Genomic DNA, 16,029 nt, shown 5'->3' with positions numbered 1-16,029 from the left:
GTGTGGTAAAATAGAAGACGGGCCCGCCTCCCCCGTCATAAACAACGACTCCAGCTGGGCTGCAGGTCTGAAGGTGAAAGGCACAACAGTAGCGCTTCTAGAAAACAACCGGACGGAGCGTTCCGTGTGGTCGTGCATTTGGGGTAGCAAAATACATTTTGAAAAACACATGAAAGTAATAACTACTGATGAATCCTCCTGCGGCAAAATCCAGGGCCGTCTGGATGGCACAGGGAGAAGCTAACGGAATTCGCGTAGTCTTCAGAACTCCATGGAAATGTTAGTGCTGCCTAAGGACACCTGCGGGACGGGACGGGGTGGAACCATTCTGGGAGAGACATGCATCCCCCCCCCCCCGCCCCTGCTGCATTTGCACGAAAACAAGAAGGATTTACAAATAAGTGAACCCAACTGTCCACTTCTGAAACCAGAAAAAGAACAGAATAAATCCAAAGAAAATAAGAGGAAAGAAAATACAAGCAGAGGTTAGGGAAAGAGAAAACAAACCAAAAAAGAGAACAGACCCGAGAGCTGGTGCTTTGAAAAGACTAATAAAACAGACCATCCCTCGGCAAAAAGTGGCAAGGAAAAAAAGAGAAGGAAACACAAATAAACAACATTGGAATTGAAGAGAGGGCATCTCCGAGAGAAGAAAAACTGTGATCAGGAAGGACTTAATACCCCCCATTTGAAAACCTCTATGAAATGGACACTTTTCTAGGAAAACATTTATTAGCAAAACTGGCCCAGGAAGAGAGGAAAATCTGAACAGGCCAGAGACCAAAAAAGAGAGATGACATGTTAAAGACCTACCCCCAGGGGCGTCTGGAAGTTATAAGTCTGCAAAATACACAACCCCCACCCCTAAATGTGACGATTATTATCTAAAAATGTAGGAGAAACTCCTCCTGACCTTAACGCTGGGACAGCCCTCAATAGGAGAAAATAGCCAACTAATAAAACAATGTTAGTAATTTGACCATCTCGGATCTGAAATGCCGATCCAACCGGATACCTTCAAAGAGTTCAAAAGAAACAGAGCACAGCAGGGCGCCTGGGTGACTCAGTCCGTGAAGCCTCTGCCTTGGGCTCAGGTCATGATGCCAGTGTCCTGGGATCCAGCCCCGCATTGGGCTCCCTGCTCAGCGGAGAGCCTGCTTCTCCCTCTCTCTCTCTGCTCCTCCCCTCTGCTTGTGCTCTCTCTCAAATAAATTAATAAAAAATTTTTTTTAAAAATCTTTAAAATTAGGGGCGCCTGGGTGGCTCAGTGGGTTAAAGCCTTTGCCTTCGGCTCAGGTCATGATCTCAGGGTCCTGGGATCGAGCCCCGCAATGGGCTCTGTGCTCGGCAGGGAGCCTGCTTCCCCCTCTCTCTCTGCCTGCCTCTCTGCCTGCTTGTGATCTCTGTCTGTCAAATAAATAAATAAATAAATAAATCTTTAAAAAAAATCTTTAAAATTCAAAAGGTATGCAGCCCAATGTATTTGCTCTGTCTACATGTGTATGAAGCAAAATGAAAGTATCTGGGACACGTGGCGCACCCCCACATCGTCAAGGAAAACACCCCAGCGGAAATGGGCAAGGGCTTCAACAGGGGCAGAGGAATTCATTTCCAAATGGCCGGCCGAGAAACAGAGCCAACACCGACGCACCCATCAGGAGCCCCAAATCCGTAAGTTAACAGCGCCCAGAGGCGTGCGGTGACGGTGACGCAGCCTTGCCGGTGCGGGGAAGAGTGTCGAGGCCGGAGCCCCTTTGGACCGCTCCTGCATGGCTGTCGAGTCCGGAAATGCGTGGGGATTGCTGTGTCTGTGTCCGGTAAAGAAACACCAATCAACCATGGGTGCCCAAGAAGATTCATACACGACATTCATTTTAACATTAAAAAACATGAAAGCAAAGGCAAGCTTGCCGTGGACACGCCCACCGACCAGTCGGGGTAAGCAGCCGCTGATGCCGTCAACAAGCGACGTGTTCAGCAACGTGCAAATGCATGTATTAGAGCCCCATAAATCAGCACAGCTCGACTTCAAGAATATGTCTGAGGCGGGGGCGGAGAAGATACAGAGTAATCGGTATAACATGATACTATTTTTTTAAAAAAAGATTTTATTTATTTATTTGACGGAGAGAGAGATCACAAGCAGGCAGAGAGAGAGGAGGAAGCAGGCTCCCTGCTGAGCAGAGAGCCCGATGCGGGGCTCGGTCCTAGGACCCTGGAATCACGACCTGAGCTGAAGGCAGAGGTTTAACCCACTGAGCCACCCAGGTGCTCCAACACGATACTATTTTCATGAGCCACACATCATGTCCAGGTGCCTACATGTGCATGAAAGGATTTACAATATCTGGAAGGACACAGGCCTGACCGAGGAAATCAGTGAAACGCAGGGGCGTTTCTGAGATACAGGAGGCAGGGGACCCACAGAGCAGTGGGTTAAAAGGAACATTAGCTTTACCCAGAGCACTCTACATTTCCAGGAGGAGGAAATGGATGTCACGTGCGTGTAGGGACCCAGCGAGGGCAGGCACCCCACGTAAGCCACTGCACTGTCGGACAGTGAGCTCAAGTCCACAGCTGGAGCCACATAGGCAGGCTGTATGCGGGGCGGGGGGGGGCAGGAGGGGCGGGGGCGGGGGAGAGGGGCATGTCCTGGATTTTATCTGGAAATCCTCCCAGGTAAGGTTTTAGGGGGCCCAGCCAGATCTCAGAGACGGCTGGAGCTCCAGTAGGGACCAATGTGACCTCAAGGCAGACACGCGGACCTCCAGGCTTATCCTGATCCCCAGGGAGACCAGGAGCCACAAGGGTCTGCCGGGAAGGCTGCAAGCTGGAGCCAACGCGGAGGCCACAAGATCTGCTCTTCCCTGTCCCCCCCAGAACAGAGGCCAGTGCTGTGCACACGAACAGAAAAGAGAAACCTGAGAATATATTTGCTCCCAGAAACTAAGCATTACCTAAGGGCTGTTTAGTATATCTCGAAGAACTATGTTTTGACGGTTAGGAGGAAAAGTTGATTTATTTAGTAATTGCGAAGCTGCAGGTAATTGCTTGTGAAGAGCTGGTTAAGTACAGCCCAGATCAAGACTCCCCATTCCCTGTGCTCACCTGATCACAGCCGGAGTGAGCTGTGTGGCCCCGCTCCCCCTTCTCCTGGCCAGCTTTCCAGGGCTTTGCAATCTCTGTCCTCCCCTCGGACCACTGTCTCCTGCTCTACAGTGGCCTGCCTTCCCTGCAGCGTGGCAGCCTCCGTCACCCTCCCACACTTGGGGTTTATGGAAGCTTGGGGTTGATGGAAGCTTGGGGTTTATGGAAGCTTGGGGCCTTCTAAAGTTCAAAGTTTGCAAGCATCATAAAGAGGCCCACTCAGCTTGGGTTGGGCGGCACCTGTAGCCCAGCGCTGGACACTCCCATCTGCACTAAGGGGTTTTGGTGGCAGAGTGAGGAGAGCCTCAGGCTAGCCCAAGATTGGTGCGTGGGCCTCAGTCCCATATCTGGCCTCCTTGGATTTCCTGCCTTTTTTTTTTTTTTTTTAAAGATTTTATTTGTTCGACAGAGACATCACAAGTAGACAGAGAGGCAGGCAGAGAGAGAAGGGGAAGCAGGCTCCCCGCCGAGCAGAGAGCGGACGCGGGGCTCGATCCCAGGACCCCAGGACCACGACCGGAGCCGGAGGCAGAGGCCCCAACCCACTGAGCCACCCAGGCGCCCCGGATTTCCTGCTTTTTAAAGGGAAGGTCAACCACCTCCATTCTGACCTCCGTCTGTACTTTCTGGTTAAATTCTTCCTTACGGCTTATCTCCTAACAGGCAAAAGACCCTGCGGGCATAGCATCCCGTGGTAGGAACCGAAACTACCCCCTTAAGCTAGAAGGACTGTCCTGAGCCAGCAAGACCCCGTGTGATCAACCCCCAGACGACGGTCAGCCTGGCCTTCCCTGCCCACCTGCGCGCACCCCCCACCCTCGTCGCACGCTGTCCTCATTTAACCCTAGCGGCGTCTTCGGCACCTCGGAGACAGTCTGAGACGCGGTCTTCCGCGGGCCTCTCGGAAGCAGACTCGCTTCTCGGTTCCCCACCACTCGTCCCTGCCTTTGGATTCTGTCAGCGGGCGGCGGCTGAGCCGGGTCCGTTTGGGACCCCCGGGGCCAGGGGCTCCTGCACCCCCCGGCCCGCTGCGCCGCTCCTCCCCGCGCAGGCCTCCTTCCTCCGCATTCACCCGGGATGCCGGGGACGGGCCTCCGGGAGACAGCCTCGGAGCGCAGACGTGGGTGCGGCGAAACCCGTGCCCCGGGAACACGACGCCGCGTCCACCGGCCGGCCGTGCTGCTGCGAGCGGCTCCGGCCTCGTCTTTTAGGGGGAGCAGGTGGTCTCTGCGGGGTTCGGGGATCTCCCCACCCCCACCCCGCGGAGAAGCCGGTCGTGCCTCGCTGGGCGCGCAGCCCGCGCTCCGCATCGGGACGCCGGCCTCCTCCTCGGCCGTCCTCGAGCTGGTCGCAGCGTCCGTCCGAGCGCTCCGCTAACGACAGCTCTTGTCCGTGTTCACACCCGAGCGAGACTCCGGATTTCATCTCCTCCGAAGACCGCCTGTGAACCGGGTCAGACGAACCGAATCTGACTGCGGCTCACCGACTTCGCCACTCTCCGGACACGGTGCTTCCGCCCAGAGGGCAGGTGGGGGCCGCGCTGCGCAAGCCAGGGCGCCGGCGCAGCCGCGGCCCCGCCCCGAGCGCCGGAGCTCCGCCCCGAGCCCCGCCCTAGCCCCGCCCCTCCCCGTCTCGGCCCCGCCCCCAGGCCTCCCTCCTGCTACAAAGTCCCCGCCACCGCCGGCGGCGCCCAGAGTGCGCGCAGGGAGTCCGCGGGGCCGGACGGGGCGGGGCAGCCGGACGGGGCGGGGCAGCCGGACGGGGCGGAGCAGTCGTACCGCGCGGTCCCTCCATTGGGCGGGGCGGGCTCCGGCCTGCGATTGGCCGGAGGCCGGAGGCGGGGACGGGCTCCGGCCTGCGATTGGCCGGCGGCGGCGGAGGGAGCGGCACCGTGATGGAGGCGCCTGGGCGGGTGACCCGGGCAGCGGCGCGCAAGAGGGCGCCCACGATCCCGGAGGAGCCGGAGCGGCGGCCGGGGCAGCGGCGGCCGCGGAGGAGGTGGGCGGGGACCGGCGGCGGCCGCAGTCGTGGGCGGGGAGCCTCGGGGTCCTCGCGCGTGAGGCGGGTGGGGCTGCCCTCGGTCGCCGGCCGCGGGGCTCGGCGCGGCGGGGCGGGCGGGTGGCACGGACGCCCTCGCTGGCCCGGAAGGGGGTCGCGCCCGGAGCGGGGCAGCGGAGCTGGTCTGTAGGAGCACGTGGCGGACGGGGGAAGGGCGTGCGAGTGGAAGGAACGGAGCGGGCGCAGGCTCAGAGGCACGGAAGGGGCGCGAGTCCGTCGCAGCCCGCTCTTGGCTCCCTGGGGGAGGGGCACTGGCGCACCCGGGGTCACCCGCACCGGACGGCCTGCTTGGAAGCAGCGTCCCCAGTGTTGTTTAACCCCCCACCCCACAGAGGGTGACCAGGGGTGGCCGCGGAGTGGCTGCGGCCGCAGGGGTGAGAATGCTGGGCAGGCTGGCAGGTGCCCCGATGCCGAAGGACGGCAGGGTGTGGGACGGAGCTCTAAAGGAAGTGTTTGCCACCGCCCTTGTGCTCTCGTGAGGCCTGAATGTCCCTGGCCCTCCACCCACCCAGCGACTTGCAGGGTCCCCCACGAAAGTCACAGAAGTGGCGCGGGTGTGGGGAGGTTGAGAGGATTTCCACGCGGAAGCCCGCGGCCAACAGACGGCGGCGGGAGTGTCTTCTCACGTCCGCATGGTGACAAGTTACTTCGAAAAGAAAGCCAGTTTAGTTGTAGGAGGAGCCGCCAGTGGCCGGGGTCCGACGGAGGGCCGGCCCGGCGCCCACTCGCCCCTTTGGTTCAATGGTATTTCCATAACTGGCTTCAGAGTGTAAGTCCGAGAACAGTACCCCTCCCCTCGGCGGCCTGCCTGCGCCTGGTGCGCGTGCTTGTCAGCATTCTTTTTCTTCATGCTTTTACTTAAAAAAAAAATTTTTTTTTTTTAACTTCCTCATTGCTTAGAATTGAGGAGCAAGAAGAAGCCGTCTTTCGTGAAGTGGTCAGTTTTACCCCGGAGCCTTTGCCAGGTGAGACGGACGGAGGCTCGGAATGCGGTCTCTGTGTTCACTCTTGGGGCTTTGGGGCAGGCGCCCCCCCACCCCCGGTCTAGTGTTTTCTCTCTGGGTCGTTGTCAGAGCATCTAGGGACCCCATACTTTCTAATCAATTCCTCATTTCCCCCTCCTCTGACCAGCTAGATATTATGACAAGGACACCACCAAACCCGTCAGTTTTTACTTCTCTTCACTGGAGGAACTCCTGGCGTGGACGCCGGACGTGGAGGACAGCTTCAACGTGGCCTTGGAGCCCTCCGAGTGCCGGCAGCCCCCCTTGAGCAGCCAGAGGCCCCGGACCCTGCTGTGCCATGACATGATGGGCGGGTATCTCGAGGACAAGTGAGGCTTTGCGAGGGCATCGCCCGACGTTCATTCTGTTGCCTGGGACAGGGCTGGAGGGGAAGGAGGCAGGGAGAGGGACAGCTGTGTGACAGAGAGCACTGGGGGAGGGGGGAGTCTCTGGACCAGGCTGCTCTGACTGGGCGAGGCGCCCAGGTCTCCGGTGTCATCTCCAAAGGACCTGCGTCAGGTGAAAGCTGGGGCCTCTGGCCGGCCTGAAACCATTTGCTTCCAGGGAGTGTGTGCCTTTAAAATCCGGTGTGCAGGGCGGGTCTAGCAGCTGGCACCCTTTCCACACTCCCGGGCCAGAGCCGTGGTCCTCTCCGGACCCCTTCAGCTCTGACTGTACTCGGCCCATCATTTCTGGATGCCCAGCTGTTACCCTCCCGTGTCTCTCCCAGCCAGGGGACACTTCCTCCAGAGTTGCTGCACGGTCCACTTAGAGGTCTTAGACGTCTGTAAAACAGTCCTGGAGGGGACGATAGATGGGAAGGCCTAGTCCGAACTGGCCACCAAGGGACGGGCAGAGGCAGAAGGCGACATCTTGCGTGCAGCTCATGGTGACCAGCCCAGCATTGGGTATAGGGAGACTGTTCTGCAGAAACAGTGCGGGGGCCGCGCGGGGACACCAGGCGCCTGGAGCTTTTGCCTGAGCCCTGCCGCTTCGCTTTCCTCCTGCCCCGTCTTTGTCGAGGCTGACAACACTCAGCCGTTGGGTCCAGCAGTGACCACCAGCTCGGCCTGGGGAAGATGTTTCCCTTAAGACCTCTTGATCTCGGGGTCGAGGCGCAGTCCCGCTTCTCGCTCTACCTGGGGTCTATGCCACGCCTGGTGCGTAGCCAGCATCCTGGTCTCTGGCTGGGACCAAAGAGGAGCTTTCCCGGGGTGCCCATGTCCTGGTTCCCGACTGCTCCGTGTGTCACGCAGGTTCATTCAGGGCTCGGCGGCGCGTAGCCCCTACTGCTTCTACCACTGGCAGTGCATCGACATCTTCGTGTACTTCAGCCACCACACCGTGACCATTCCCCCCGTGGGCTGGACCAACGCTGCCCATCGGCATGGGGTCTGCGTGCTGGGTAAGACCCCCGGGGCTCGCCTCCCACTCACTCGTCAGTGCACCTGCCGGGTGACCAGCAATGAGAAGGCTTTTGGGGGCGAAGCGGTCCTCGCCTGGGGCTGCCTTGATCGGTTACGACAGGCAAGGCCCAACTTCCGGAAGGGACCAGGCCACTGGGTCACTGTCCTAACCAAGACAGTGCAGCTGTAGACAACAGGCAAACAGATGGGCTGTGTTTATGAAGTGGGTGGGGGGGCAACCTGGCCTGCAGGCCACAGGTGGCTGGTCCGTGGGCGCGGCTCTCTTCCCCCGCACCCACGTCAGCGGCTGGCCTCTTCACCGCCACAGGGTCGGCCCGCGGGGCGTGTGACTCCGCAGGTATCTGGGATGGCCGGCGTGGGAGTGTGTAACGCGCTTGCAGGCCGGGCTGCTGTGCTCTTGCAAGAGCCACGCTTTCCTAACTGCTGGGTTCGCCTGCCCTCATTCTCTCCGCCCTGGCAGGGACCTTCATCACTGAGTGGAAAGACGGTGCACAGCTCTGTGAAGCCTTTCTGGCCGGGGACGAGCGCTCGTACCGAGCCGTGGCTGACCAGCTGGTCCTCATTGCCCAGTTCTTCCGCTTTGATGGCTGGCTGGTCAACATCGAGAACTCTCTGAGTGTGAGCACAGCCTTCTCTTGGCACTTGCCCAGCCCAGGCCCCGCGCGCTGCCCCTCCGTCGCTTTCCTCGGCGTCACTGTGGCCGGTTAAGTGATACCTGTGTCCCTTCGCTGAGGGACAGAATCTTCTCCGGCACCGTGTCCAGAATCCCTGGTTGGCTAAGCTTTGCCCTGCTGCCCTTTTAAGGCGTCCCTTTCCTCCTCCTCCGTCTGCTCTACTGGGGCCGCGTGTGCGGCTGTCCTTGGTGCCGCCCTCCCCTTTCCTGGGGTTTTATCTTTTCTTTGTTGCTGTGCCCATGTCCTTCCTGCTTCAGAAAGGAAGGACAGCTGGGGCTCCTGCGGGGGCTCAGTCGGCTGCACGTCTGACTCTTGATTTTAGCTCAGGTCACCGTCTCAGGGTCATGGGATCAGGCCGCATTTCGGGCTCTGCGCTCTGCAGGGACACAGCTTGGGATTCTCTAGAATCAATAAAATCTTTTTTTTTTTTTTAAATTTTATTGATTTATTTGACAGACAGAGATCACAAGTAGGCAGAGAGGCAGGCAGAGAGAGAGGAGGAAGCAGGCTCCCCGCTGAGCAGAGAGCCCGATGCAGGGCTCGATCCCAGGACCCTGGGATCATGACCTTAGCCGAAGGCAGAGGCTTTAACCCACTGAGCCAACCAGGTGCCCCTAGAATCAATAAAATCTTTTAAAATGAGAAAAAAAAAAAGAAAGGCAGGACAGTGGGAAACATCGGGCTGGACCCTCCTCTCCATGGCTGTGGGGTCAGGGGCTCCAGGGACCCGGGGCTGCTTTGGAGCCTGTGTTTGCTCCTGGGATTGCGCAGCCTCCTGTCTGTGCTGCGACGGGCACTTCTGACCACAGCCGCGGTGGGCCTCACCTCGGGTCTGCTCTGCCTCCCCCCCGTAGCCGGCCGCGGTGGGCAACGTGCCCCACTTCCTGCGCTACCTGAGCGCCCAGCTCCATCAGCGGGTGCCCGGGGGCTCGGTGCTGTGGTACGACAGCGTGGTGAGCAGCGGGCAGCTCAAGTGGCAGGACGAACTCAACCAGCACAACCGGTGAGGGCCCAGCGGGCTGCGGGCGGGAGTGCCGTCCGCCTCCGAGGGCCTGGGGCGCGGCTGCCTGGGTGGGAGAGGCCGGGAGCAGAGTCGGAGACACCGGCCACCCGCGGGGAGGACCTGGGCCGCGGGCCGCGGACCTGCGCTCCCGGTGGGCCCCCCGCTGTCCGGAGCAGGCCGTGTTCTGGGCCTGGAGGCAGCCCCGTCTGGGGGTTCGGAGGGAGGCGAGCCTCGGAAGGGCGAGGAGGAGGACCCCCAGGGTGGGCGGCCCCTGCGCCTCTCTGGGTCCCGGCCTCACAGCCCCGCCCGGCCGCCGCCTCCAGGGTCTTCTTCGACGCCTGCGATGGCTTCTTCACCAACTACAACTGGCGGGAGGAGCACCTGGAGCGCATGCGCGGCCCGGCGGGGGGGCGCCGCGCCGACGTGTACGTGGGCGTGGACGTGTTCGCGCGCAGCAACGTCGTGGGAGGCCAGTTCGACACGCACAAGGTGGGCGTGGCCCTGGGGGCAGCGGAGGCGGGCGCGACGCCTGCGTGCGGGCCGTGGCCTGTGCGCCTTCTGCGGCCTGGTTTTCCCGGGGCCTTCGTTCCCATCTGTGCTCCAGGGGACGACAGGCCGCGCGCTTCCCAGAGCAGGGGACGGCGGCCCAGGACCCCCGGCGGGTGGGCCGTGCCCTGGAACCCCAGCTTCCGGCCCCTTCCTGCCATCGGGCGCTGCTTTTTACGTGGGCGTAGTGGACAGAGGCTGCTGCGCGGAGCCGCGCTCCAGCGAGCCGCTCCTCCTTCCTGACGCGCGCCCAGCTGGGGGCTAGAGCGTCGGGTGGGCTTGGGGGGCCCTGGCGGCGCACCCGTTCACAGGCAGCTCAGGGACCAGGACCCGGTGAAAAAGCCAGTTTGGGGAATTTGGCGGCTTAATAACTAGTGAGATTTTTTCCTGGCAAGGCGAGTCCGTCGGCAGTGAGGAGAGACAGGAGGGGGTTGCCGGGGCTGGGACCCCGGCCCGGGATGGACAGGGAGTCGGCTGGTCTCCGGCCGGCCGTCCTGCCCCTTCCGGTGCCACGGGGATGCTCCTGCTCATTAATTAGCTCTAAGTGAATAAATTATTCCAATAACCGAAGATTCTCCCCACCTGCTCTTAGTCTGGTAACGCGATGAGACGCGGAGCGAGGGAGGCGCGTGCAGGCCGTGGGCGGCCCGCCCCCAGCGCAGACCCCGGCCCACTCCCGCCTTTCTTCCCCCAGCTGCGGGCTGACGAGCTGCTGGGGTTGGAGCCCCCCTCGGGGCTGGGCGGGAGGCCTGGCCGGCCAGGCCGCGCTCTCCCCTGACCACTGTCTCCCCAGTCGCTGGAGCTGATCCGGAAGCACGGCTTCTCCGCGGCTCTCTTCGCCCCTGGCTGGGTGTACGAGTGTTTGGAGAAGGAGGATTTCTTCCAGAACCAGGACAAGTGAGTCCTTCCCGTCCCAGGCAGGGGCTTGGTGTTGGCCAGATGGGGGCTCTGGCATTTTCTCTGGTTTCCCAAGATAGCTCAGGCCTCGCTCTCCGCGGACCTTTCCCGCACATCGGCCGGGGCTGAGGGGCCCAGTTCAAGAGAAACCAGCTGTCTTGGCCGCATTCAGGCCGGAGGGTCCTGGCAACCCAAGCGGGAAGGATGAGGGTTGGGGACCCCGGGGGCCACCTCCCCGCAGACCTGCATCCCCCACACTTTCAGCGGGGTGGGGGGCGCTCACTCTGGGAGGGATGCAGGGGCCCCGAGATGCCGAGAGTGAGTTCGGGGTCCCCCTGCACCTTTCCCCGCAGGTTCTGGGCTTTGCTGGAACGCTACCTGCCCACACACAGCATCTGTTCTTTGCCCTTTGTCACCTCTTTCTGCCTGGGCATGGGGACACGGCGAGTGCGCTACGGACAGGTGCGTGGGCTTCCTGGTGTTCAGCTTTGGTCTCACCTGGGACACGTGGGGGGCTCCGGGTGTGGGAGACATGGTGGCCACGCTGCTCCCCCGCACCCCTCGGGCCCTGTCGGCCCCCGGGCCTCCCTCACCCGGCCTTGTCCTCCAGGAGGAGGCGGTGGGGCCCTGGTACCACCCCAGCGCCCAGGAGATCCAGCCCCTGTTCGCGGAGCACAGGCTGGAAGGGGACGGCCGGGGCTGGGTGCGGACCAGTTGCTGCCTGGAGGACGCCTGGTGCGGGGGCAGCTCCCTGCTCATCCGTGGGGTGATTCCGCCCGAGGTCGGACCCGTGGCCGTGAGGTAGGTGAGTGAGTGGGGGAGAGATCTGGGACATCGTCTGCGTCCCCCTCGCCCCTGTCCCTCACTGCCCTGGGCGGGTGGGCTGCAGCGGCCGGAAGGCGGCCAGAAGATAGAACGGAGGGGGTTTTCGTGGTAGAAAGCACGTGACGTACCGTTTACTGCCTGAGGCATTTCCGAATGTGTGGTACGGTAGCGTGAGCTGTTTGCACGTCGTTGTGCCGTCAGTCTCCAGAATGTTCTCACCGTCCCCGCAGAACAGCTCCCGTACCCCCAGCTACCACACTCTGCTGTTTCTGTGGGTCCGACGCCGTGAGACCATGCAGGAGCTCACGCCGGCCCTCCTCCGGCAGGCTCTTCTCTCTGCACGTGCCCGTGCCTCCCAAAATTTTCCTGTCCTTGGTGTATAAACTAGAAGGGCCCTCGGCTGTCGAGGTGGCATTGGAGCTCACCACGGGGGACGCAGGCAGCTGCCACGTGGGTGGCCTCTGGACGCTGGATGGTGAGAGGCGTAGGGCTTTGGCTTCCTGTGGCCCCTCTGTTTCAGGGGACGCCTTGGGGAAGCGTCTAGAGAGCGTACCAGGGTGTGGGGGAGCCGGGGCTGGGCAGAGGACAGGTGATGTCCTCCGTGCTGCCGTGGGCCAGGCCTGGACAGGGAGACACGGGTCAGCTGCAGCCTCCGGCCCGCAGCCCCCACTGGGCAGCATGGGGTACTGTGTGGGCCTGGGTCCCTGTTCCTCAGAGACTTGGGGAACGGGTCTCCTGCCTGCCGTGGCATTGAGACCCTGGGGAGGGGTTTGGGGAGGCTCTCTGCCCTGTTCTCCTTCCCCCCCAAGGCCTCAGCCTGTTTGGGCGGGCCATGAGCCCTGGCACCAGCAGGGGGTCTGTTGGCCTCTGGGCCTCACCCTGCCCCCACTCCGTTCAGTGGACACCTCTCTGCGGTTTCCTTTGGATTCTTCTCATTCTCAAGTCCTGGGTCTCCTCCCCCAGCAGAAACCAGCTCAAGGCACAGCCCCCGACCTCTCCGGGTGCCCCCCACCAAGCTGGCCAGATGGGTGGGCCGCTGCGGCCAACAGCTCCCTGGGGGCTGGGTCCAGCGGTGAGTCCTTTCTCTTCCTGTTGGGTCTCCAGCCGGGGAGGGCTGCCTGCTGGGGGCGGGGGGCTTGAGGGAGGGGCCCTGGGTTGAGAAGCCCCAGAACTGGAGGGATTGGAGGGGCCCTGGCTGACCCCCCAGGTTTCGGGGCAGCATGGGGACATGAGCCCGGGAGGCTGCTGGGAGCGGTCATGGCCATTGCCTTCCATCTGGGGTTCCCGCCGGCCGCAGGGCCCACGTCGGGATGGCCCTCCGTTCCTGCCACGGCTCCGGGCCTCTGAGCAGCCGGCCTCGAGGTGCTGGGGGAGGCGGGCGCCTTGTGACTGGCCCATCTCCTCCCCCAGTTGCTACGAGGTGAACCTGCGGGGCTGCCTCCTGGGAGACCTGCTCGTTAGCTTTGCGCGGCCTGCGGGCAGCCGGGAGGAGGCGAGCTTCGTCTGCAGGCTCGGGGAGATCCAGGTGGGCCATGGGGCGCAATGCGTGGGCAGAGGGGCCTCTGGTCGCACAGGAGGCCAAGGGCCAGCGGGGCGGAGTCCCCCTGAGGAGCGGGAGTGTGGGGCGGGCACCCCGCGCCGCCGGCGGGCGTCAGGGCGAACCTTCTCTCTCCCACCAGGTGGTGGATGCCGACAGCCTGCTCCGCCCACTGCCCCGGGTGCAGGCCCTCACTGTGTCCCGCGTGTGCTGGCAGCCGGCCACGTCCGAGGAGGAGGAGGAGGGGGGCGCCCCTGCCCGGCTGCGGCTCAGCTGCACCCTGCACTGGTCCTACCTCCTCTCTCCCATTCGATGCTTCCGGATCCACTGCCTCCCAGGGAGCGGCGGGGGCTCTCCGCGTGGGGGGCCACCGGGGCCTGACAAGCCCGTGCTCCTGGGCCTGGCCTTCGTCAACCAGTACCGGGTAGTGGAACTGCCGGTGGTGGCCGCGGGGCCCGGCAGGGACGGCCGGGTGCAGTTCCTAGTGGAGCCCGTCCCCAAGGAGGGGTTCCTGGTACCGCAGGCCGAGTGGGGCCGGGCAGCCCTGCTCTACTCCCTGCCCCAGCTGTGAGCCAGCGCCGGAGCCGGTGTCTCCCCGCCTCTGGGCTCAGGGCCCACGCGGTGTGTGGGAGCCCACGGGCACCAGGTGGCCGTGGCTGGGGCTCTTCGGTGGTGGTCGCCGGTGACCGGAAAACCAAGAAGTCCGTTTGCTGGGCTGATGATTTCCCGAGGTTAATGAACTCCGTTATGTCTAATCCCTGTCTGGAGTACAGATTCCCGAGTGCGAGGGACGGAAAAGCTAGTCCCACCGGCTCCCCGAAGGGTGTTTCCTAACTCGACAGGCTTATGTGGGGCGGGAAGCCTCCCAGCAGGCCCTGGAAGCGATTCCCAGGGTGAGGGCTTTGAGCTGGGACGTGGTGCCCTGGGGGCTGGCCTGCTTCCTCTTAGGACTAGGGAGCCCAGGGCCCCGCCGCCACCAGGCTGCACACCCCACCCTGGGCCAGGTGGGCCGTCCTTGTCCCGACCTTCTGTGTTGTGGCTGGTTCCGTGTGCGGTCCCGGGAGCCGGAGCCCCGCGCCCCGCTGTGTCTCTGCTGGGCCGTGGGTGCTGGCGAACCTTGCATAGAGCCAGACCGTGGGCCTCGGCTCTGTGTCTGCAGTGAGCGAGGCTGTCCAGGCTCGGGGAGCGGAGGCCGGCCAGGGCCCAGGAAAGCCCTCGGCTTCAGCCTAGCCCAGCCTTGCAGTGGGAGCTCTGGCCGCCAGCTCCTCCCTGTCCTCCAGCCTCAGCCTCTTCCAGGGTGGGGGTGGGGCGGGGTGCGGGCGCCGAGGCCCCCGTGAGCACAGGTGCCTTGAGAACCCTCTCCACTGGGCCCCCTTCCTCTGTTGCCGCCTCCTCTGTCTTCTAGCACCTTCCTTCCCTCTGCCTGGGCTGAGGCCGGCCAGAGACTCTGTGTAGGGAGGGGAGGCGTGAGTGAGCCAGAGACGGCCCCCCCGACAACACGGCTCCCCTGGTGACCCCAGCATACTGGCCCCAGGGGGTGGGCGCCCTCCACCCAGCCTGGGGTTCTCTGCTGCGTCGCCCAGCTTCTGTCCTCGGCCTGAGCAGTGTCCCTTGTTCTGGGGGTCTTACCCCTGCGTCTCACAGGGCCGTTGATGGGGGGTATGCCCATTTCTCTGCCCTCCACCTGTGCTATGCGACATGAAGCGGTGCCAAGGGCCATGACCCTCCCAGCTTGGGGTCCCGCCTCTTGGCCTCTTGACTGTCCTTGGGTGCAAGCCCCAGTCCTCAGCCTTGCTCCTACGTTGTAGGGAGGGGAGCGGCCACCAGGCGGCAGTGCAGCCGCACCGCTCCTGGTCGTCCGGAATTCAGGAATCTGAGCCTGGTCCGGTGGCCCTGGTGAACCTGGCCCTTAGGATGGCAGAGGGTGTGTCCCTCCAGGGCTGCCTCCACCCCCCGCCCCCGTCCCCGGCCCGGGTGCCTCTTTCCCAGGGGGACAGAGAGACATTTTACTCTCCATGTCCCACATGTGGCCCAGCCAGCTTGGGCCCCTGTGGGGAAGGGGTTTGCCCAGCAGAAGGGGAGGACAGCTCAAGCAGGACAGGAGGACGCCTCCGCTGACCAGCTGGGAGCGCAGGTCACCCAGCATCTGCCTGTCCCCCTGAACCTGGACAGGGCGGTGGCAGGGGAATCAGAGTTGCTGCTCCTGGGACCGTGTTCTCGGTGTGGACCACTGGTTTGCTTTGAGCCTCCCGTTTTGTCCCGGGGGACCTGGCCCTGCTCCCTGTGTCTCCAGAGGCGGGAGTCGGGCGAGGCAGGGTGCCCGGAGGGAGGCAGCAGCTCTCCACTGTCGCAGCCTGTTGGCTTGAAGGGTCTGTTCCCCGGCCGGTGTACACGGAGGAGGAGGGAAAATTCATGATGCGGTTCTTTTCTCCCGGTCTGGTGAGCAGGTGGCGCGAGGCGAGGGTTAGAGCGTGGTGCGCGGCGGGGCCGGACAGCTCCCGGAGAGCGCCGTCCCCATCCCACGGAGAGTAGGGTCTCGTGGGCAGGAAAATGAGTATGTTGGCATTTAAGCCTGCACACGTCTGGCGGGGGTCGTCACTCTGAAATAAATGATCCGAAATGAAACGTGAAAAATCCGTGGGTGAGCTGCGTTGTGGACTGGCCGCCTTGGTTTTGGGACGTGGGCCTGGCCCAGCCGCCCCCAGCCCGGGGCTTGGATCCTCTGCTTTCCTTCCCGGTTCCGTGTCGTCTTTTGCGGGGCTGGCGAGGGTGGCAGCTGCCCTCCACCGAGCCTCCCAGGGATGGGGACCCGCGCCTGTGGGCCTCCCTTGAAGCCGCCCCCCGACTCCCGCAAGGAACCACCACCGCCCGCGTCACAGGGCTGTGGCCATGGTGTGGCGGGGATCTGAGG

At 62.9% G+C, this 16,029-nt stretch overlaps 1 protein-coding gene across 1 annotated transcript; it reads left to right on the top strand.

Annotated features, from left to right (window-relative positions):
- Positions 1 to 5,041: 5,041 nt before the first annotated feature.
- On the top strand, positions 5,042 to 15,752 carry ENGASE (endo-beta-N-acetylglucosaminidase). Its single transcript, XM_044250198.1, has 14 exons — positions 5,042 to 5,145; positions 6,106 to 6,170; positions 6,337 to 6,538; positions 7,466 to 7,614; positions 8,097 to 8,254; positions 9,165 to 9,313; positions 9,637 to 9,802; positions 10,653 to 10,756; positions 11,110 to 11,218; positions 11,367 to 11,557; positions 11,908 to 12,056; positions 12,545 to 12,653; positions 12,992 to 13,106; positions 13,261 to 15,752. The coding sequence occupies exons 1-14, from the start codon at positions 5,042 to 5,044 to the stop codon at positions 13,687 to 13,689; spliced, it is 2,199 nt and encodes a 732-aa protein (XP_044106133.1). The 3' UTR covers positions 13,690 to 15,752.
- Positions 15,753 to 16,029: the final 277 nt, after the last annotated feature.

The sequence above is a fragment of the Neovison vison genome, chromosome 5, assembly GCF_020171115.1.
Source record: "Neovison vison isolate M4711 chromosome 5, ASM_NN_V1, whole genome shotgun sequence".
Classification (NCBI taxonomy): Eukaryota; Metazoa; Chordata; class Mammalia; order Carnivora; family Mustelidae; genus Neogale; species Neogale vison.
Note: the sequence above shows the minus strand (reverse complement) of the source record. Positions and strands in the feature narration are given on the sequence as shown.